Below are 24,039 nucleotides of genomic sequence, written 5' to 3'. Positions count from 1 at the left end.
GCGCACATGCGTGTTAGAGAGTGACTGGGAAAGTGCTGTCCCGTTCACAGGCCCCACACTCCCCATGGTTCCTCCGTTCGAAACAAGACATGGTTCTTTGGCCTCTGACGGAAGCCACTAGTTAAGCTGGCCTGGAGTTTATGTATGATTTAGAGACCACGGATGCTTTGCTTCTAGTATTCCCTCTGTGCCCTGGGAATATAGAAAAGAATGCTCATGCCACAACTATCTAGATTTCCAATCCTAGTAATGTAACTCCTGGCAACTCCCGGAGGCTCTCTAAGCTTTGGCTTTCCCATCTGTGAATAGGCAACAGTGGCACCCATCTCTCTGCACCATTGTGAGGCAATGGGGTTGAAACACAACAGCTGACATTTACTGAATACTTGCCATGTGCTGGGCAATTTTACATGGATTACCTCAATTTCTACTCACAGCAACATTATTGAGTGGGTACAATTATCATCCCCATCTTCCAGATGGGGAAACTGTGGACAGAGTACAAACAACTTTGCCAAGGGTGCCAACCCCAGATGGTCAGGCTCCTGAGCCTCTGCTCGTAACCACCATGCTGAGAGCTTGGCACACGCCTGGCACACGGTGGCTTCGTAAAGATGAGCTTGAGTCTGATTCAGGATTGATTTGCCAGCCAGAGGGATCTCAAGCCAGCCAAGTAGGAAAGTGGAGGCCCTGGCTGTAGCCTCTCCCAGCAGAGCACGGCACAGCAGGAAGGCAGTTGTTCCAGCAGCAGGTTTCTCAGGTGTGACCGCACTAGCAGGCACCAGGCACATGTCCCATCATGCCTCAGAGAGAAAAGCCAAGGCCTCATTCTTTTATGGGGCTAACTGGGTGTCGTCCTGGCTGCTCTGAAGTTTAGCCAGCATTCACTGACATGCCAGCCATACGTACGTAACGTGAGGCCCAGGGGCATCGACTAATTTCAGGAAAAGTCCTGGTGACCAAAGGGAGAATGTCTCCTAACCAGAAGGCCTTTGTTTGCAGGGCCTAAGCCATAAATAGAGGTTTCAAGTGCAATATGATAACCTGCAATTTTTTTATTCCTGTTGTGGCCAGCTGTGTCCCATTATCATGAATGAGGTGGAAGCCCTGAATGCCAACCTCAGCACGATAGAGGGTGAGTCCTAGAACTGCCTCTTTGGGATGGGTCTCTTCCCACCTTCACACTCTGGTGCTCTCCAGGTTTGCGTTTCAATGTGAGATCCCCCAGCTCTCCTGCCTGCTTTACGCTCTGCAAACTTGAGCCACGGGAAGCCTGTGTATAGGCCTGCCCTTTTCTTTTTTTATATGTAGTTTTTAAAAAGTTTTATTTATTTTTGAGACATAGGGACAGAGTGTGAGCAGGGGAAGGGCAGAGAGAGGGGGAGACACAGAATCTGAAGCAGGCTCCAGGCTCTGAGCTATCCGCACAGAGCCCGACGCAGGGCTCAAATTCATGAACCATGAGATCGTATCCTGAGCCAAAGTCTGACGCTCAACCAACTGAGCCACCCAGGTGCCCCAGGCCTGCTCTTTTCTGCTGCTAACCAACTTCAGAGCAGGAGGCAGGGGGCTGCTGGCGACTAGGGGTGGGTCAGAGAATTAAACTGTCTCAGGCTTCAATCCCAGCTCTGGCACTAAATCCATCCTCTTCAGGATGATTAATGCCAATCTCAACTGAGTAATACACCCCTGACCCCGTTCTAACCCCTTCAGTGGCTCCTTTCTGCCTCCGGATCAAGTCCAAATGCTCTAACATGGTCTACAAGACCTGCCCACCATGCTCTGGCTAAAGTTACCTCTCTCAGCCTCACCTTGCACCTTTCTCTGCTCCAGCAATCAAACTGCTTCTACTGTCCCCGAGGCCCTTGCTTGGCTCACACTAACCCCCCCCCCCGCCTTCCCCTCCCCTCCACCCATTTATTCATTTAATATATATTTATTGAACACCCATTTCTTTGCTAGCACTGAGCTAAGCCCTGAGGGGTCCGGTCCCTTCTACTTGCTGCTCCTGAGCCATCCCTTATCCTGTCCACTCCTTGTTATCTTTTAAGGCTCAGCTCAGACACAGTCTCCTCCAGCAGGTCTTACCTGATAGCCTGTACCCTAAGGTTTTGCCTCCTCTATGCTCACATGATACTTTGGGTGTATCTCTCTCTTTGCACTCTATTTGTTCATTCACCAAAGTTGTCCTGAGAACCTGTTACAGGCTGGATGCTGTTCTTGGTGCTGGGAATGCAGCAGTAAGCCCGGGAGACAGAAATCCCTGCCCTCTTCGGACTAGTCAGAGGAGACAGACAGCAAGATGGGGACTAGTCAGAGGAGACAGACAGCAAGCAAGATAACAAGTAAAATCTATGATACTGATACAATAGTGATAAGAAGAAAGATAAAGCAGAGAAGGAGCTGCAAAGGCATTTCTGTTAAAAGAGCATGGCCAGGAAAGACATCACTGAGCATGCGACATCACAGTAAGAATTTGAATGGAGTAGGGAGTGTGCCACTCCCAGATCTGGACGGAGAACACTCCAGGTAGAGGAAACCGCAAGCACAGAGGCCCATGTGGGAGCATACCAAGTATGTCGGGGAAACTACGAGGAGGCCATACTGGGAGTAGAGGGTGTGGGGGGGAAAGCAGCCAGAGATGAGGTCAGAAAGGGAGAAAGCAATGGTCAGATCTTCCAAGCTCTGCAGGTCAATACAAAGGCTGGCTCTTAGTCTGAGATGAAGATCTTTGGGAGAGTTCGGAGCAAGGCTTGCATGATCCGACTTATATTGTAAGAAGCTCACTCTGGCTTCCATCTATTAACAACAGACAGAAAGGGGGCAAGGGTGGAAGCAGGGAGACCACTTAAGAGGCTCCTGCAATGACCTATGAGTAATGATGGCAGTTGGCCTGGATGGAGTAATGAAGATATAGGACACATTCAGGTTCTGGATGTTCTTTGAAGGTAGGGACAGTGGTATTTGCTGACACCCTGAATGTGCATCATGAAGGGAGTCAAGGACAACCCCAGGTTTTCACCTGAGCAACTAGAAAATTGGAAGAGTGGAATGGCCATTTACCCAGGTGGGGTAGACTATAAGCCTAAGTCTGTAGAGGAGCTCGGTTTTAGACCTGCTCTCACTGTATTGTAATTTCCTGTTCATATGTCTGACTCTTCCCTCAGACGATGAGGTCCACAAGCACAGGCACTCTCTGATGATGTCCCCAGCACTAGGAATAGTGCCTAACCTGCACTCGGTGAATGAATATGAGGCCAATGAAGGGATGCATGGTGGTTGAACAAGTGGATCAGAGTGGGTGCAGATGGATGAAGATTGGGGAGGTCAGGAAAGAGAAAGATGTAGTAAGGAAAGAAGTGGTCAAGGACTCATGTTCTAGCTTCCCATGGGCAAGTTTCTCTATTCGTGGGAACCTCACTGTCTCACCTGTAAAATGGGCATGGTCCTGCTCCCCTCCTAGCATGGTGATGGGATCTGTTCAGACTGTGAATTTAAAAGCATTTTAGAAACTGTAGTGACATAGGGCAGCATTAGGCCCTCACCTTGCAAGTCCCTTCATCTCTGCTTCTTTCTTATCACCACCCATTGAATAAACCAAGCATGGCGCGCAAGAGGAGAAGATGTGGTTCTCAGATGCCTTCCTCTGGAACAGGGAGGGGGTCTTCGTATCACAGAACACAAGGTGGTGGTCAGGAGAGCAGCTCTCCCAGGCCAGGCTGGAACCCCGAGCGCCACACCCCTGTGTGTACAACCTGCCTCAGACTCTGAGATCATGCTTCCTGCGAACCCCACCTACTATCCCCTGGTCCCCTGGCCTTCTGCTGTGCTCTGAAAATTGTAATACAAAACATGAATTGAATTAATAGATTCTGCATGAAAATTTTCTTGGCCTCTTTAACTTAGGGAATTTTATTCCTGTCTATCTGTCTCTCTCAATATTTCTTTCTAAAGATTATTTCTAATTATAATAATAATACATATTCATTGTAAAAACTTAAAGTTCTAACTATATAGAAGGCTATAATATAGAACTTGAAAGCCTCTCTTTATACCAGCCTAATATATGCAGCTTAATATTAATAAGTGAATTTTATTTGTCTAATTTTCTTTTTTTAATGTTTTTTTTAAATTTTATTTATTTTGAGAGAGAGAGAGTGAGCGAGCAGGGGAGAGGCAGAGAAAGGGGGAGAGAGAGAATCCCAAGCAGGCTCCATTCTGTCAGCACAGAGTCTGATGCAGGGCTTGAACTCACAAACCACGAGATCATGACCTGAGCCGAAGTCAGGAGACAGACGCTTAACCAACTGAGCTGCCCAGGCACCCCTGTCTAATTTTCTCTTTTAAAAAGAAGTATATATGCATTGTGTTCATGTGTGTGTGTGTGTGTGTGTGTGTGTGTGTGTGTGTGTGTGTGTATAAAAGGCTATACTTGGGGTGCCTGGGTGGCTCAGTCGGTTGAGTGTCCAACTCTTGACATTGGCTCAGGTCATAACCTCACCATGTCGGGGCTCTGCACTGACAGTGTGGAACCTGCTTGGGATTCTCTCTCCCTCTCTCTCTCTCTCTGCCCCTCCCCTGCTACTGCTCACTCTCTGTCTCTCAAAATAAATAAATAAACTTAAAAAAAAAAGGCTATCCAACAACATTTTACTAATGTTTCCTTCAGTGTAATGTGATTAAGAAGGGTTTTTACTTTCTTCTTTTGACTTACCTACTTATCCTGTGTTTTGAAAAGTGAGCATGTATTACTTATAAATAAGGGTAATCATTATTTTGAATAACAGAGAATTAAAATTATGTTGTTCTGGATGGATAATAATCATTTGGCATACTATGCTTTTAATATAAATTTTATTTTGTATTTGTTTGTTATTTAGTTTTAACCAAGATAGACAACTATACTCTCCTGGATTATTCCCTAATCAGTTCTCCAGAAATTACTGAGAATTACATCGACCTGAATTTGAAGGTAACTTTATCATCATCAGAATTCTCATCCTGGCTCTCAACCGCCAATATTCGAAGAACAAATATTATGTGCAAAAGGAAATATAACTACATATCTTTCATATAATTTAATTTCCCTTCAAGCAATTCCCTCATGCTTATGCTCTTTCAAAAGACTATTCAACATTTTCTTGATTGTATTACCCAACACATGTCTAGTGTTGGGTATCATGGAAAGTATCATGATGTCTTTGTTTCTGGGAACAGGTCCAATGCTAAGGGGCAGGAGGTAGAGTGGTTCTATGTGTATCAGAACTTAATACATCAGTAGATCATATGTATCGATACTCCTATTCCTGACCGGTTAGTCAATTTAACTGAGGGATGTTGACCTTGGTCAGGCCCATTCACAGATGAAAATGGTGTTTGCTGATTCTGGAAAAGAGATTAATTGTCTTTATGTTTAGTTTTGCCCCAAAGTTAATATCATTGTTTTCTTAAGCGCATATTGACTTTTATTTCAATTACTGAGAGTCATTCAAATCAGTTAAATGTTACTCAAGGCATATTTTGTGATAACACCACATAGCTAATGAGGGCAGCATTAGGAATGCCACAAAGATGCTTTAACCCATTGAGAGTCCTGGGTCCTTCTGAGTCTCTCTGTGACACCCCAGATGCTCGCTAGTCATAGAGTTTGAAGATGGAGGGTTTGGTATCTCTATGTGGCACCTCAGGAACTATGCAGAGCTGTATATCCAGTTAAATGCACCTGCCTTCCTTTTTCTGGGAGAAGGTCACATCCCAGGGTGGACAGACATGTCCATATCTGCTCAAGAAGTTAGCAGAGCTGCGAAACCAAAGTCGCTGGTCAGGGAGTCAGAAGGCCTTGTCGTCTTTTAATCCCCAGAGAGTTTCTGATATTTTCCTGATTCTGACATGAGTGGACCCATTGTCTTTAGTGCTGTATGTCTGAGTCTTCACCTGATACACTGATCTTTCTCTCTGTTTTCCCACAGGGCGTAGTCTACCCACTGGAAGACCTCACTGACCCTCCCTTCTCGCCAGTTCCTTTTGTGCTGCCGGAACGCAGTGACTCTATGTTGTATGTTGGAATCTCTGAGTTTTTCTTTAAATCTGCATCCTTTGCTTACTTTACAGCTGGAGCCTTCAACGTCACTCTCTCCACGAAAGAGGTGAGGAGAGTTAATGGATAGTGACAATCAGCGCCAGCATTTAGTCTTATTATAAGTAGCCCATTACAGGAATTTTAAGTCATAATTTCTATTTCCTGGGCCTTTTTAGACCCTCAATCCTACCAGCACATGAATGAAGTAATTGTTAATTTAATGTTTTTATTAACTGGAAGTTGTTGGGTTTCCAGTTCTGCTATTTTCAGTTTTGTGTGATACCAGGCCACTGTTCTAGAATGATCTTAAATAAGGCCAGGACTCTCCTCACCACTTATGACCTGTGACTTCGGGCACTTTCAGTTTATTTAACTTCTCTGTGCCAGAGTGTCGTCATTTGGAAAATGGGGATAATAATAATTCCTTTCTCCTAAAGTTGCTGTGGACATTAGGGAGGTTTAAATATACGTAAAGCATTCAGAGCAATGCCTAGCACAGAGTAAGTGTTGCTTATTATCTTTATTGTTATTATGGCTTGTGTTATGCCTACACAAAGAGGAGAAATTGTTGGTAATTGCAACCGATTTGTCTATAATGACTGGTAATAGTACACATACTCATGGATTCTCTTTCCCGTGCCCCTCCCTTTTATGATGAGAATACTCTCTCCAGTCAACCAACAACTTTTATCAAGCATCCCTTACTAATCTTTTTATTCCATGGGTCCTAATTATACAAGTGGTTATAAAACTTGTGTTCAAAACAGTAGGTGTGGCCACACCAGCTACCATAGAGTGCCGAGAATTAGAAAGGTTTAGCTTCAGATTTGAAAACCATTCATCTGTGAAGATAAATTACTTAAGCATCCTTTGTCTCGGTAATCTCTGAAAAGGTGGGCAATAATACAAGACCTATTGTTAACCACTGTAGAATGTTTACACATGGATCATACATGTATGACATACACAGTGTTGCCAAAGTTAAAAGGCACTCACTCAAAAGGAAAGTAATTACTCCAAAGGAACGTACTTCATGTGTGACCTTGGACAAGTTACTTTATTTCTCTGGGCCTCAGATTTCCTGTGGTTGGGCTATAAAGTGATAAGCTACCTTTAAACACTAATCATTTGTTGGTATAACAACTTCATGATTCCTAAAAATATAAGGAAATCTAGGTTTTCCCTGAAAAGAGAACCCAGGTAAAAATCTTACAGTGACATGATGGTCTTGATTTTCCAGATTTCCAACCATTTGGTTCAAAACTCTCAAGGTGTTGGCAACGTGCTCTCCAGGGTGAGTGCCGAGGGTTCAACTCCTAGATAGTTCTGGAAGGTTCGTGGGTTCTTTCTATTCCTTTCTGGTCCAAACCTGAATCCATTTTTCCATTCTGAAGAGGTTTTCTTTTCTTTTAATAAAATATCCACAAATATTTATGAAACAAGTTAATATTAAAGGCATTATAAGTTTACAAAATAAATCAACTCTCCCTTCCATAAGGTCCCACCACACATCTGAAATAATTGGCTTAAATGGGAAATGAGGGAATAGTGCCCATGTTTGTACCTTTAGTGAAGCAACTATTAATCTCGTGCCTTTGTAGCACCTGCATTTAGACATAGTGTACTGAAAGGTTCAGGTTTGCTCTGAGGACAGAGAGATGTTCATAGAGCATCCTGGCTTTAGAGCAAGGATCTTGAGTCAGACAGTCCTAGATTTGAATCCCAGTTCTTCACTTGGAAGTTAAGGAAATTATTTAACCAAAGAAGACTCACTGTCTTCAGCTATGAAACAGGGATTCTGATAGAACCTGCCCACAGGGACTTTGTGAAGATTAAACCAGATAATTCTGATATGTTCAGTGAATGTCAGCTGCTGGTATTCTTTGTTTTTTGTGTGGTATTGTTATAATTATTGAAGAGATTTGTTCCTAACCATGATGTAAGATTTAATCACCCCCATGCCACCCTGAACTGGTGATTTTCCCTCATCAACTCAACCCCCTTCTCCACTTCTTTCCCTGGACATGGGCAGATCGCAGAGATCTACATCTTGTCCCAGCCCTTCTTGGTACGAGTCATGGCAACGGAGCCTCCCGTGATCAGTTTACTACCGGGTAATTTCACCCTGGACATCCCTGCCTCCATCATGATCCTCACCCAGTCCAAGAACTCAACTGCTGAAGCCATCGTTTCCATGGACTTTGTAAGCCTGTGGGGGCAGGAGGGCAGACTGTGGACACAAATCATGTTCCTACAGTGGGCCACTGACCAGCAGTGTTATACCGATTGTTTGGGGGCATGAGATCTGATGCGTCAGTTAGTGGTGAGGACAGGAGTGAGACTGGGGTGGGGGGAGTGTGGGAGGCCAGTGCTCATACCCCCTATGTGGTAAAATAACCTCTTCCCTTCCTCAGCTTCCTGTGTGCCATTCTCTCACTTCAGCTACATTGATAGCTGACTTTCTTTTTTCCCCAAAATAAATCAGGATGGAAATGAAGGTTATTTAAGTAGACGAAGGCCAAATGCAACCCAATGGAAAGGGACTAATACACTGAATCCAAGTGAAATGTCACGCACACACACACACATATACACACAAACACACGCATGCACACACAAACACACAGTACATGGAGAAGAGAGATTGGGGGAAAATAGAAAAATAATTTAAGAGAGGTCCCTAAAAAGTCTTTATAATTAGTTTCCCTACCTGCAAGACAGCATTTTCAGAGCTATTTTTTTTCTAGTACCTCTAGGAATGAAAGGGAAAGTAGAGCTTACAATATTTCCGTTTCTTGTTTCCAAATAAGAAATGATATTTGTGGCCAAAACAGACAGATTCAGTTCTCTTAGTGATGAATGCTTTTGTTATCTCCAGGTTGCCAGTACCAGTGTTGGCCTGGTTATTTTGGGACAAAGACTGGTCTGCTCATTGTCTCTGAACAGGTAAGTTTAATTGATTTGAGTGTTGAAATCCTTAGTAATAAGTGAGTCAGCAGACCATAGAGACAAAGTGAACATTAACAGAGCAAGTGAAGTTACCATTGGCTAGAACGTGAATCACACAGGCACTTCTCCTGTAATGACCCAGATAATTTCAAAGTATGGGCTTCACTAAAAACTGTGCTGTGGATTTTTTCTTTTTCCTTCCCATTAGATAATATTCAGATAAAATAGGGAGCCATATAATTGTAAATATAAATCCATAATATAAATTCACATTCTAATGGTACACCAGTATAAATTAATGTTCCTCTTCAACCATTTCAGAAAGCATGCTGTTGAGGAAAGAGCATGAAACTTTGAGGTCAAGGAACAAAGTGTCAAATATCTGGTCATTTGTTCCATCACCATGATCAAGTCTGTTAACGGCTTTGAGACTCAGTCTCCTTGTCTGTAAAATACTGACGTTGGACTGGGGCATTGCCGAGGTAGTTTCAGTCTCTGAAACTCCAACCCCATTACTAGAATGTAGAGTTTAACAAAACCATGCCCCATAGCCTAGCTGGCTCTCAAATGAATGCCATGCAGTGTGAAAGGGATTCAGCAGGTCATATACATAGACCATTGGACAGTAATTCCCATTTGGAAGAACTGTCTGCAAAGCCCATTTTCCTCTGCCCTGTGAGGCAGATAGTTGAAGCCATGAATCAAACTTCCTGGGGGGAGGGGACATGATATTCGGAATGATCCGAGGGCCCAGACTAAATCCATGGAAGGAAGATGAAAAGCTATAAACAGGCCAGAGAAAGCAGAGTCTGGGAAGAACAGGAAACCGACAGAGGGGAAAAGTAAGTCAATCACCATAAGTCAACTGGATGGTTATGAAGACTATTGCAGAAACATAGTAGATGCTTTCAATAAAATGACACTAAATGGAACAAACAGAATACAAAACTGCATAAACACAGCACTCAGCTGTGTAAAATAACTTTCCATCCGGACAAGAAAGTGAATCACAGATGTAGAGTTATGTTAGGATATGAGATTGAGTGGGTTTTTCTCCTTAAAATTCTCTCTGTAACTATATTGTTTTCGCAATAAAAGGAACAACAACAAAAAAGGTAGTATGGTTTCCCAGAGAGAAAAGATTTCAAAAAGGCTTTATTATGTTTTACCCAGCTCTGCAATGCAGGACTAATTTCTGCATTAGTCTCAAAAGGCACAGATCCTAGAGCCCATGGATGCCTTAGAGACCCATGAAAATGTTTTCATATATTTTGAAAGAAGAATTAGAAAATGAATACAATCCAGGTTGGATTATACTTATCTTTATAACAACACGGTCTTCAAATATGATTTTTAATATATTTTTAGGGAGGAAGGGCTCCTGGAGGCAAAAGTGCCTGAGGGCCCCCGAAGTCATAACTTGGTCCTGTCTCCACAAGGTCAAGGCTGATGAAACTCTAAACCTTGATGGGTCATCTTTGAAATGGCATCTTTTAATAGCTGAGGGGCTGGAAGCCAGAGAGCAGGAGAGGAGGAGGGGGAGGGTGGCAGCTGAGGGGTAGGAGCTAGGCCAGGAGAAAAAGCAGAGAATTCGCACTTCAGTTTGCCTGCGCAGCACGGCCACAAGTATTGGGGAGCCCTCCGTCTGCAGCCTGAGGACAGGGCTGCTAGGAAAGGGGGCCTGGAAATCTGGGGAATGGGGAAGAATGGGGGCAAGGCCACTAATTGAGGCAGCAAGCTCTTGAGAAGGGAGAAACCCCATTTGTACTTGAGCAGGACTTTGGTTTACCGACAGGATTTGGAGGAAGGATTTAGTAAGGATGGGGCCTCAGGCTTGTGGCAAGAGGTAGGACAGACCTTAAGGAGCAGAGAGACTAGGTTCACTTCTCTGCTTAAATCGTGCTGACTCTCATCTCCAGTGTTCCTACTGGTAAGAAACTGCACGTTCGGAGGACATTAGGTTTATTTATGGGGAATAACTGCAAAAATGGATTACAAACTGCTAAGTTCACATCATCCAAAGAAACATGTGGATCCATTCTCCAGCTTCCTACAGCCCACAAGCGAGCTTTGACCTGGCAGGCACAAGCTGAAATCAAGACTCCTGCCTTCCTGGAGTCTCACCTTCCTCCCCACCTACCTCCCACCCCCGATGACCACCCCATTCCCCTGCTATCCCTATTAGATTTTCCTGCTGGGGAGGCTTCTTGCACCTTAGGCTTCCTGAGGCCTTAGTGGGGTCTGAGCAGGACTGGATACATAATTCGCAAAGCCCCACACAAAATGAAAATGTGGAGCCCCTTTCCAAAAAGTTATGAAGAATGTCCAGATGGAGACAGCAAGGCATTAAGCCAAGTGTGGGCCCTTCTGAGTGAGGCACTGTCCCACTGCACAGGTCACCAGCATTGAGTCTGCAGGTGGCTCCTGCAGGGGGTGCCATGGCAAACCTGGGGCAGTCAGAAGACAGTGGGCAAGGCAGATGGGCCAGGCATCACTCAGTCCCAAGGCAGCTGATACAAGGCTTTGCAGAGGAGCAGAGTCTGTGCTGAAGGAGTGCCTTGGCCTTTGGCTACGAGAATGGCAGCCCGACCTCCCCCACGACTGCCCCAGCCAGCGCCTCCTCTCCTGGTTCCACAAGCAGTGCTTTTCCAGATGGAAGGCCTGATTTGGTCTTAGGTGATTTCAGAGAGACACAGCACTGAGAGGTGTAAAGGAGGTAGAGATCAGTGAAGCATCCCTGATAAGAACCTGAGAAACAGGGTCTACAAAACAGGCTCCCAGAACACCAACCCCCAAAACATCTTTCTAAACATCCCCTACCTGAATGTGTCTCCTTCTAGAGCTGCTCCCTGCTGGCTACGTAGACAGGAGACACAGAAATTGAGGCGAATCCAGTGTGGTGAGTTTAAAGAGGCAGTGAGAGGGGTGCCTGTGTGGCTCAGTAGGGTGAGCATCCATCTTGGGCTCAGGTCATGATCTCAAAGTTCGTGGGTTTGAGCCCCGCATCAGGCTCTGTGCTGACAGCTCGGAGCCTGGAGCCTGCTTCGGATTCTATGTCTCCCTCTCTCTCTCTGCTCCTTCCCTGCTCACTCTCTGTCTCTGTCTGTGTCTCTGTCTCTGTCTCTCTCTCTCTCTCTCTCAAAGATAAATATGCATTAAATTTTAAAAAATAAAATAAAATAAAATAGGCAGTGAGATCACAGGCTTTGGAGTCAGACTAGCTAGTTCAGATCCCCACCCTGCCATTCATTAGCTGTGGGATCTCAGGCAAGTTACTTAACCTCTCTGAGCCTCCATTTTCTTCTCTATAAAATTAGGATATAATGCAAACCACTTCAGGGAGTTATTGTAAGGAATACATGAGTTAATACATGTAAAGTGCGTGTGAAGTGTTCAAGAAGGTTGGCTATGGCTATTATTTAAAATTTGGGGCTGGCCTCAGCCAGGGGAAGGAGGTGCTCAATTATGAAAAATCATTTAAGAGTCAGGAAACACCTCATTGCCCTGTCTCCTGACCACTGATGGCAATTGGAGAAATTGCCTTTTATTTTACTATTCATGGCTACTTTTTTAATTTTTTTTTAATGTTTATTTCTTTTTGAGAGAGAGAGAGAGACACAGAGCACAAGTGGGGAAGGGGCAGAGACAGAGGGAGACACAGAATCCGAAGCAGGCTCCAGGCTCCGAGCTGTCAGCACAGAGCCTGACATGGGGCTTGAACCCACAAACTGTGAGATCATGACCTGAGCTGAAGTCAGATGCTCAACTGACTGAGCCACATTGGCGCCCCTATGGCTACTTTATTATTGAGGCTTTGCCATCTACTGGTCCCAGGCCAACAACTTCACCTGTATTACTTCATTTAAACCTCACAACCCTGTATCTCTAGGAGCTGGCACAGTGTTCAATTCATGTCTGAGACTGAATGAATAGACCTGGAGGTAGCTTATCACCCTGTTTTACAGTTTGTAGAGTTTCACAGGTCACAGAGCTATTAAAGAGCAGAGCCAGAACTTGAACCTGGGTGAGCGGTTTTCACACCCATGAGTGTTCAGCTTAAGACATTATACTGCCTTTGATGTGGTGCATAGCCAAGACTTAGAAGATTTAGACAGCAAATACCCTTGTCCAGAAGAGGAACCCATGCATGTGGAGTCACACAAAATTGAAGCAGGCAGTGTGTCCTTTCTCAAAGTTAAGAATTGATAACAGAGAAGCCACTGGCAGTGGGTGACCTGCGATGGAGAAAGCACACCGCCCTTTTCTCACTGCATTGAGAAATGGAGTGAAGGAAAAAATAAAGAAAGCAAAAGCAGGGAGTACTAAGTAATCAACTTGACCTCTATGGGTATGTCTAATTAAGAGCACAGCCCCGTGGTCAGGCATATCTGATTGTGAATTCCACCTCAGTCATTTGCTAGCTGTGTGACCCTGAGCAAGTTAATTAACCTCTCTGTTTCAGTTTCCTCATCAGCAAAACAGAGCACCTATCCACAGAGCTATTGTATGGGTAGATGAGAACCCATTCAATGAGAAAAACATGATGTTCTGCACATAATTGGGACTCAAGAAATATTCGTTACTACTCATGGTGGTATTCTATTCTCTTTCCACCTTCTAAGATCACATTTTGACCAAATAAGAGGGAGAAATTGATCCCAAGAGACATGACAAGTCAGGACAGCCTTAAAAGCTATAGAATTGGCCTTCACAATCATAAACCAGATTTGTACCGGTCCATCTACAACTGAGGCTTTTATTCCAAACACAGTTCTATTTCAATGCTTTTTTTTTTTTTTTTGGTCTCCATACAGGTGACTTAATTCTAACCCTTTTTCTTAATCACATGCAAAGCTCAAGGCAATCAGGTATACATTATTGTTGAACCATTTAGAACATTGGAAAAATTTTGACATTGACACGACTGAGGCATCGGACTCTCCCAAACTGCACCTCACACCAGTAATATCAAAACACACACACACACACACACACACACACACACACACCCCACCCCACCCCACAACCCCTCCCAGCCAACACCATCAGAGAATGCAAATATAGCTGGCCACAAGCAGATAGTGTCACCACCCAGTCCTACCCCTCACATCTGGGACAGATAAACATTTCCCAATGTGAGCCCTCTGAAGAGAAACCCAGAAAAGAAAACAGGTCTGGAAGGATGGATTCAGTTTCTGTTGGAACAGTGCTTTCAACAGTCCATCAGAGCTGGGGCTTGGCACCTGGGCTGACCGCCATCTCCACCCTTCCTCTGAGGTTGTGGGGAAGCCTGGGCACAAGAGCACCATAGGGGGACACCCTGTCAGAGGAGGAAACCCCAAACGACTCCTTCCCCTTCTCCCAGACTTGTTGTGGCAATTTCCAGTCTGCAGAAGGCAATAAAGATAAAACATGAGGGAACTCTTCCTCATCAAGAGCGTTCTACAATACTGGAATGGGCTTAACACATTCGTCGCTTTAAAATCTTTCATTGTTGGGTTAAATCCACAGCCTGGGGTTGTCAAGCTCTTCAACTACCTTCCAAGCCAGCCAATCTTACCTCTCACAGCTCCTTAAAATGAACATTCTGCTTTATACTGGCTCATCCTCAGAGTGACCCCAATTCCAATAAACAATTCCCACCCATCCTTTATCTGCTCATTTATCTATAGTCAATTCAATGAGAATTTACTGAGCACCTATTATGTGCTCTACACTGCTCTTGATACAGGGAGTAGAGAAAAAGGCAATTGTTTTTACCTTCCATGTCCATAGCCTGGTAAGAGAAACACTCAGATTAAAAGGCAAAAAATGGGGGTGGGGGGTGCCTGGGTAACTCAGTTAACCATTGTTATAAGATTTTGAGTGCAAAGATTGATTTTCAATGTCGGCTGTGGCCACAGCATTGGAGGACTGGCATTGTGAGTGCCCGTACTTTGGTCCACTTGAACTTCATTCTGTCCTATTTGCTATATCGACCCAGATCACAACCCCACCATCATCTGACATGCTTAAGAGTTTGCACTTTTGCTCTGGTTTTCAATCAGGGCAGTAAACCTTCTCCAAAACTTTTTAAATAGGCTCTACTCTTATATGTCTGCGAGGTAGGGCTATTTGAGCTCCCTTTCTCCCCAACTCTGTGGTTCTGTAATCGAACGAGTTTCTAGTAGGGGCACCTGGGTGGCTCATTCAGTTAAGCGACTGACTTCCTCTCAGGGCATGATCTCACGGTTTGTGAGTTGGGAGCCCCGCGTTGGGCTCTGTGCTGACAGCTCAGAGCCTGGAGCCTGCTCCAGACTCTGTGTCTGCCTCTCTCTCTGCCCCTCATCCGCTCACGCTCTGTCTCTGCCTCTCTCTCAAAAATAAATAAACATTTTAAAAATTAAAAAAAAAAAATTAGTTCCTAGTAGTTGTGCTTTAAGCAACAGGTTAGGGGCTCCCTACAGAATGAAAGGTCAAAACTCTGAACTCGGTTGCCACCTAGTGGTCGTAGTTGCGCTTGCGTGTTTTTCGGAACGAGGGCCCAGCGTTTTTGCTCTTTGCTCCACCTGTTTCTCTGCAGCTAGTAAGACGTGTCCATTAGCAAACTAACCTGGTAAGTATGCCTAGAGAACTAGGAAGCAGATAGAAGAAAGATGGCCTTAGGAGGAAAGGGTAATCAGTTCATGGGAAACTCCAGACAAGCTCTACTCACAGCAGGTGATCCTGAGACAGCCAGTCGTGGCTTGAAGTTGTGATGACAGAAATTCCAAGTGCGGAGCTCCTGGCTGGCTCAGTCAGATCATGCAACCCTTGATCTCCGGGTTGTAAGTTCAAGTCCCGTGTTGGGTATAGAGATAACTTAAGAGATTACTCAAAAATAAAGTATTTAAGAAAAGAAAGAAAGAAAGAAAGAAGAAAGAAAGAAAAGAAAGAAAGAAACTTACAGTGTTCCACCTCTCAGTCAGATGACTTTCTAAAACCTGGCCTAGGTTGCCCATCATAAATGGCAGTTTGGCCAAGAGGAGACACTCCCCCCTCACATTTCTCCGGCAGTGCCTTCAAGTGTTTGTTCAACTGCTCACCTTCCTCCTTTAAAGGTGCCCTATACTCTGGTTTCTCTTCAGATCGCATAAATCTTTCGCCTTTTACTAAAGATGCCCTAAGGGTTCTGGTCTTCGCTTCCCACTGAGATCCACTTGAGCCACGGTGCCACTGATGCCATCTCTGATCCCTGTCAGATCCAACCGCCTTTTTTGGTTGTTACTCTCGCCTGTCACTTTGAAGCAATCTCAAAACTTAATTCATAATAACAGGATATTGGCCGATAACAAGCAAGCTTACCTCTTCTATTAATATCTTTCCGCTCCTTAAATGTAATAACATAAAGATGCCTGGAAGAAGTAATACCGGAGTTAAATCTTAAGCAATTAAAAGGAGTTAACCAAAGAAAAGGGGAGGGCCAACTTCAGAAAGAGGGAACAGCATGAGCGAAAAGCATGGAGGCCAGAAACATGGAATATGCAAGGAAATACTTTACAGTTGTTTTAAGATCTTTATGACCTTATCTACTCTAATTTTGGAGAATCCAGCCCAAAATATGTTGCATATATTCAAGTGCATTATTCCACATTTAATATCATCTAATTTTACCCATGAGTGGAGTTGAGTTAAAGTGCTGAGTGGCCATAATGTTACTGGTTGTGGGCGTGTGTTAATTTTAGTTATTCACGATTTTTTGTTATGTGTTCTAAGGCCAATATATTTTTTTAACCTCAGATATATGGTGCCTGATTAATAAAACAGCATAGCACTAAGCAGTTCAGAGTTCTTGAATATAAAGTTCAATGTGGAGAATGAACAGAAGTGAGAGCAGAGAGACTACTGGACACCAGAAAACAGAAAAGCTTGTGTGCCATATAAGTGAGTTGAACTCTATCACAAGCCATTAAAGAATATTGAACAGGAGCGTGTCCTCATCAGACATCCCTGTCATATAGCTGACTCTGGGCATGGTGTGGAAGACAGATTGGAGATCAGACTGGAGACAGGGAGAGGCATTAGAAGGCTGATGCCGAAGTAAAGCTCTATACCTGGGCAAAAGTGAGCCATGGAAAGCTAAGGGGAAAAGCAACGTAAGACAATATCCTACAATGGAAGGGAGGTTTGGGATGGCCATCCAGAGATCTGAGTTCTGGTCCTAAATCTACCATTAATATTTCCCCTCTTTGGGCCTCAGTTTCCCCATCTATGAAATGATGGGATCCTCCCTGTTGACTACTGCTTCATATTACTATTACTATGCACAGAAAATCAAATGTGTACTCTGGGGGTTCAGACCAAGAAATTGTGCACACTATTTCTCCCCACCAAGTACTGACCAAGCCCCACCTTGCTTAGCTTCAGAGATCAGATGACACCGGGCACATTCAGGGTGGTATGGCTAGAGACTGAAAACTGTTTCTGAAGATTGTGCTGCATTAGAGTTGCCATCAGTAAGTCCCATATAGCAAATGCACTTGAGAAATCCATCCTGGTTACAAACCTAAGCCTTCTGCTACTCCCGCTCTGCTTCTTAAGTAGCAAATACAGGGATAAAGATGTAATAGAACATAATATCCTTACAAGTCTGTGCATCTTTTTTTTTTAAGTAGTGGCTTAGGGACCTTAAAAAAAAAATACCCTTTCCTTTTTGTGCCTTTCTACTGAGGTGGTCGTTTTTAAATCTTCCATCCTTTAAAATTTTCCTGTTTGTTTTGTTTTGTTTCAGATTCCGCCTCTCTTTACCAGAGTCCAATCGCAGCAACATTGAGGTAGGAGTCAAAGCTCTCAAGGTTCTCTGTCAAGGGAAAACTGAGAATTTTCCTATATTGTAGCTGGATGACTGTTTTCTAAGCCCCTGAGTACTTAGTTTCCCCTTGAACATAGGTTTTAACTTTAAAATTCCTCGTGTAGCTACTTGTCTACCAACCCCATTAACTTTTAAGCAGGACAGGAACTCTCCAATTCACTTTTATCTATTCAGAAAGACTTAAAATAACTTTTTTAAAACTAAGACCTATGTAATGTTGGGAGAAAAAAAAAACAGGCATTTTCAGGGATATTTCATTGTTTGGATAAAGAATCTTTAAGAATTAAATATAAGATCCAAACTCCCAAAGATGAGGCTATCTGTAAATTCTTAGGCCATGATTAAGTTTGCTCTTTGAAGCCTTTCTAGCCATCTCCTAAAATCGTATCAAGGCTGGTCGTGCAGATACCTTTTTGGGGGCCCCAGCCTGGTGACCTCCTGATTGGAAGAGTATTATCTCATGGAAAGAAGCCCCTCCCCAAACTTCCGGGAGATCATCCAAATCACTAATTGATGTCCCTATGCTCATGGTACACATAATCCAGAGCAGTGGTTCTCCCCTAAGTCCAGTTTTGCCTCCCCCGCCCTGGGGACATTTGGCAATGTCTGAAGACATTTTTTGGTTGTCACAATCTGGGGGGTGTTATAAGCACTTAGTGAGTAGAGGCCAAGGATGCTGCTTAACATCCCACAGTGCACAGGACAACCCCCACAGCAGAGAATAATCCTTCCCAAAGTGTCAATACTGCCAATGATGGGCAGTCCTATTCTAGAATGTACGTGTGTGAGTGAGTGAGTGAGTGAGTGAGTGAGTGAGTATGTGTGTGTATATGTAAGTGAGACAGGGGTAGGGTGAGACAACAAGCAAATTTATATTGTATGTGCTGAAAAATATTATAGAGAAAGACAAGTCAGGGCAAGAGAATCGGTGGTGCAAGTAAACATGGAGGTGGTGATTACAGCATTGGGGTTGTTGGGACAATTAGCTGGGATTATATACGGAATTTATTTAGCACGTTGAACACATGGCAGGTATTAAATAAATGATGGCCATTGTTTTTACAAAAGTTCATTTCAGTTATTACCACCTCTGTGTCAAGGGGCAGTATAGCGTAACGGTTACCTATACAGACTCTGAGACCAAACTGCTAGAGTGAACTCCCACTTATTGGCTCTGTGGCCTTGGCCAGGTCGCTTAACCTCCCACAGGGCAGTCCTGGGACACAGTAAGTACTGAATTTATTACCATGTTCACCAGAAGCAGCCACTAAGAGAGAAATAGCACTGCGGAAAATAGCGAAGAAACCAGAGAATTTATCCAGGAGACCAAACAAGATGTTTGTTTGTTTGTTTAGTTTTATAGGAGCATCCTGATTTTCAGGTTGGGAACATGAGGAGCCAGTGGCAGCAGTGCTGGAAATAACATCTTTCATGCCAGACACTGAAATTTAGAATACCAAGATTGTCTCATGCACTGTGGGTTAGCACCTCCGTGGCATAGCTCTTTGGTAGAGGACAAACTATAGTCCATGAGAAAGTATAGCTGACTTTCTCATAAATATTTCCTGAGCCTAGAGAAGGCAAATGAGTCCCAAGTCTTCTAGGAAGACCCCCCAAAAAACTGCTTAGGATCAACAACAGAGAATGCTAACAATGACATTTCTGAAACAAATGACAGTGGTTAATACTGGACATTTTACATAATATTAACTTTTTAAACATGAGACCAACCCTGTGACATTCGTGCTGTTTATCTTTATTTTACACTTGAGGAAACCAAGACATAAAGAGGTTAAAGACTTCCCCAACATGACCTAAGTGGTAAAAACAAGAGGTAAACCTAGGAAGGCAGCCTCAGAGCCCTCCTTGCTAGGCTGCATAGCTTGCTTAAGCATGTAGGATGTTCAAAATATTTTCATTGAGTGAATCGATGTTCATCATGTCCATTTATTTTTAATACCTGAACCTTCCCAGGAGCTGACACTCTGGTAAGATTTACTACCATAGTTTACTCAAGATAAACTGGATGTTCTGGTGAGACTGTTAAATATGGAGCATAACATAATGCAACGGACCTCAATTAGGGCAGACTACTTACTAATTGGGATATTTATCAATTGTTTAGATGGTCTTACTTGGTAAATATCTTAATTGCCATGTTTGCTGCCACCGTGTGGTCCCTCTACATTTGTTGTCACCATGATCTAGCATACCCAAAGAGCAGAAATGTCCATCCTCAAGGAGGAAAAAAGATTGGGAAACTGTTTAATATGCTTTCCTGCAAAATAGTGTTCAGTGTCTGGAAAGCGAGACTGTCTCTATGGGGAGATTGTAACTATCGCCCTCTGTCGTGATAAGGTCTGGGGAAGTGCACATCCAGACCAGGCATGGTACTTTCAAAATGCCAGGATTTGGCAACTGATTTAGTATCCCCTTTCATTTTAGGTCTTGAGGTTTGAGAATATTCTGTCCTCCATTCTCCACTTTGGTATCCTCCCACTGGCCAACGGTAAGACATTCTGGGGAACATGTGACTTTGAGGTAATCAAACATTGGGGATTGTTTGGGACTTTCCACCCCAAGGCCTGTACTTGTAGCACGTTATTTTGTAAATCCAGACTAATGCCAGAATTTACAGTTTGTACCATCAATGATGTGATTGCAAAATTAGTTATTCCAGTCCAAGCCTTGTTAACAACACTACCTGCAGAACTCAGCAAGAACAGTCAAAGTCTGGTTGAGTTAAAGAGATTGAAACTGGGGCGCCTGGGTGGCTCGGTCGGTTGAGTGTCCGACTTCGGCTCAGGTCATGATCTCACAGTCCATGAGTTCGAGCCCCGCGTCGGGCTCTGTGCTGACAGCTCAGAGCCTGGAGCCTGTTTCAGATTCTGTGTCTCCCTCTCTCTGTGACCCTCCCCCGTTCATGCTCTGTCTCTCTCTGTCTCAAAAATAAATAAAAACGTTTAAAAAAATAAAAATAAAAATAAAAAAAAAAGAGATTGAAACTGCCCTCCTGAGGCAGTAAAGAATCTCCTTCAGGTCAGGCAGAAATGAGACTATTCTCCCTAGAGGGCATCTCTGTGGTTTTATACACAGACCACCATCTGGATAGACAGTTTTAATGAAGGACAATCCTAGTCCCTCTCCCTGTATGCAACCATTCACAAACTGCAACATCTTTTTTAAAAAATTTTTTTTTAACGTTTATTTATTTTTGAGACAGAGAGAGACAGAGCATGAACAGGGGAGGGGCAGAGAGAGAGGGAGACACAGAATCTGAAACAGGCTCCAGGCTCTGAGCTGTCAGCACAGAGCCCGATGCGGGGCTCGAACTCACGGACCGTGAGATCATGACCTGAGCCGAAGTCGGACGCTTAACAGACCAAGCCACCCAGGCGCCCCATAAACTGCAACATCTTGAGTTTGTCTTGGTTAAAATACACTTTGTATCAGAGACCAAATGTTCTCAGACCTACAAATTACGGAATTTTCAAAATATAAACTGGACAAGTTGCCAGCATTTTTCTGCCATCCAAATGTACATAATTGCATGTGCATTTTTATTAAGCACTTCGTTAATTAAGTAAGCATTCATCTAGGAAAATGCTAGGGACAAAGAATGAAAACACAGAAATCAGGAAGAAGGAAAATATATATTATTTAAAAGCTGTTTATTTGTCCTTTACTAAAAAGTTTGCTAAAACTGCTATGTCTGTGCCTAGTTATCTTACACCTTGTTCTATATTTTAGCAAAATTGCAGCAAGGATTTCCGCTGCCCAACCCACACAAAATCTCCTTTGTCAATTCAGATATTGAAGTTTTTGAGGTAAGAATGTGAATATTCTCCTAACTGCCCAATTTCTTTCATACTAGAATAAGCCTCTTCCTAATTTGCTTCCTCTGTTTTACGCTACTTTGTTCTGCTTCGTGTGTTTCCAGCCCACATTTTACAGACAAAACATTTAACTCTTAAAGTTTGCAGTCAACTATGAAAAGCATTTAAACTTGAGTTGAAAAATCAACCCGAGTCTGATTTCCTTTCACAGCCAGACCTATTCACACCACAGTACGAGACGGTACAATGTGGTGTGTCTGTTTCATTTATTCTCTCATTGAACTTTGGCCTGAACCAAAGACCCTCCTCTAGGTTCAGGATCTGTTGTGAGCTATTTCTTCATTAATCGTGATAAACAAACTTCAGAACACCTTTTTTCTTCCATTTTGACACTTCTGGGGGGGGACGGGGGTGGAAGTAAGATTCTGATGGAATTTTCCAATCCTGTACACTATTGCCCACCCCCTTCCCTCCCCACCTCTCCTTCTATAGTCGCTTAAGTCTCATAAGGTGACAGTTATCCCAAGTGGCCTGCTCCTATGTCTGAGGCACTCACAAGGGGATGGGGGCGGGGTGGGTTTGACCCAGAAGAACCCAATAAAGAGACCATCTCTCCCTCACTCCTCAGCAAACTCGGATAGCCCATGGCTGCCGGTCCACAGAGTGTGATGTTGTCTTCACCCTTGCATCCTTTTCAGGGTTTCCTTTTGATTTCCACCGACCTGAAGTATGAAACGTCCTTAAAGCAGCAGCCAAGTTTCCATGGTTGGGAAGGTCTGAACTTCATAAATGGACAGTGGAGGGGGAAGCCAGCTGCTTGATTGCCTGTTGGGAGTCCACTCCAGGAAGTAGATGGCCCTTAATCCCACAGCTACTGTAAACCCGGAAGGGGCAGACAGTACACACTGGGTTGTAAGCCCTAGTGAAATGCTTAGGCTGACAGTTTTCTTTCTCAAACCCTCAGGGAAGAGGGAGGCAAACTGGGTTAAAGAGCTAAATCAGGGTGTGTGTCTCCACGTGTATGGAGGGGTGGGTGTTTGGATGTGTGTTCGTGTTTGAATGCACATTTGTGTGCTCCTGTGTTAATAAGGTGCTGGGGCCAAGAGCTAGCCCTGCGCTTCTGAGGAGGTGCCTGAGAAACTCTGATTTGCGTGACAGCTCCCTTGAGCTCTTTCAGCAACCCAGGGTTTCCCACACTTCCCCGCATATTGGATTTTATGTTTTATATTTACTGCTACTGTCCTCTGTTTTTAATTAAACTTGTTTTCTATCAATGTCAACCTTGTCTTTTTTTGGAAAAATTCCCTGCCTTGGATTTTTTTTTAAATAAAATAAGACAAAGATGAGAGAATTAGCATCCTTAAGTTGATGAAAAGTGAGATTGTGCAGATTTCAAGGTTTGAAAAGGGAATACTTTAGGGGGCCTGGGGGGTTCAGTCCACTAAGCATCTGACTCAATTTCAGCTCAGGTCATGATCTTACAGTTTGTGAGTTCAAGCCCCTTGTCAGGCTCTGTGCTGATTATGCAGAGCCTGCTCAGGATTTTCTCTCCCTCTCTGCCCGCTCACACTTGCTTTTTTTCTCTCTCTCAAAATTAATAAACCTAAAAAAAAATTAATAAAAATAAATAAAAGGGAATACTTTGCCTCTTAGATGTTTCTGGTGAGAAACAGTGGTCATAGGAGACTCTGGAAGTTTAAGTTTTAGGCTGTTTTTCCTGCCACATTAAATGAAATGACAGTGCAGAGTACCAAACTTAGATCGTTGGTAGTTGATGATATTAAATTGTTAGAGACCTAATCATCGGGTGAAACTGAGGCAGAAAAGGAGGAAAGGAGAACCCATATGGATAACTTAAGAAATGAACAGAATCCGCAAACTTCGCCTTTGTGGCTCTGATAGTCCAGCCGAGGTGTGGAAGAGAGCCCTTTCGTGGATTGCCTACCACACCCCGTGCTGGTTACTCCACGAGTGTCACTCATTTCACAGACACTCTCAAGAATTGTGGTCCCATTTTACAGATGAGGAAACAAAGGTGAAGAGAAATGAATCACACAAGGCTGGTAAGTGGCAGAGGTAGAAATTGAATCCAAGTCTTACTGATTCCAAAGTCACTGCTATTTACGTGAGGTAGGACTAGAAGCCATAATCATGTAACAATCACTTACTACTGCAAGCAAGTGACACGCGTATAAAAGAGCATGAGCATAGGGTCCCTAGTGGTCCCAGAAGGGAAGCCTGGCTGTCCACAGGGGCTTGGATTTACTCATCTTTGTCGTGCACATCGGCCAGTTACCACCCTCATCAGTGTTTGGTGGAATAAATGATAAACTGTCACTTTCTTT

General features: G+C 43.7%; 1 protein-coding gene across 12 annotated transcripts in view; it reads left to right on the top strand.

Annotated features, from left to right (window-relative positions):
* The window catches only part of BPIFC (BPI fold containing family C), a 54,181-nt gene extending 31,211 nt beyond the window's left edge, over nucleotides 1-22,970 (top strand). For all 12 annotated transcript variants that reach the window (XM_042993124.1, XM_042993130.1, XM_042993125.1 and 9 more), the window contains 10 exons: nucleotides 1,075-1,135; nucleotides 4,881-4,972; nucleotides 5,970-6,146; nucleotides 7,320-7,373; nucleotides 8,112-8,282; nucleotides 8,958-9,025; nucleotides 17,778-17,820; nucleotides 20,304-20,367; nucleotides 21,609-21,685; nucleotides 22,393-22,970. In XM_042993124.1, coding sequence (XP_042849058.1) covers nucleotides 1,075-1,135; nucleotides 4,881-4,972; nucleotides 5,970-6,146; nucleotides 7,320-7,373; nucleotides 8,112-8,282; nucleotides 8,958-9,025; nucleotides 17,778-17,820; nucleotides 20,304-20,367; nucleotides 21,609-21,685; nucleotides 22,393-22,515 — 930 coding nt within the window. In that variant the 3' untranslated portion in view covers nucleotides 22,516-22,970. The remainder of the gene's footprint in view (nucleotides 1-1,074; nucleotides 1,136-4,880; nucleotides 4,973-5,969; nucleotides 6,147-7,319; nucleotides 7,374-8,111; nucleotides 8,283-8,957; nucleotides 9,026-17,777; nucleotides 17,821-20,303; nucleotides 20,368-21,608; nucleotides 21,686-22,392) is intronic.
* The last annotated feature ends 1,069 nt before the right edge of the window (nucleotides 22,971-24,039 follow it).

The sequence above is a fragment of the Panthera tigris genome, chromosome B4 (assembly GCF_018350195.1).
Source record: "Panthera tigris isolate Pti1 chromosome B4, P.tigris_Pti1_mat1.1, whole genome shotgun sequence".
Taxonomy (NCBI): Eukaryota; Metazoa; Chordata; class Mammalia; order Carnivora; family Felidae; genus Panthera; species Panthera tigris.
Note: the sequence above shows the minus strand (reverse complement) of the source record. Positions and strands in the feature narration are given on the sequence as shown.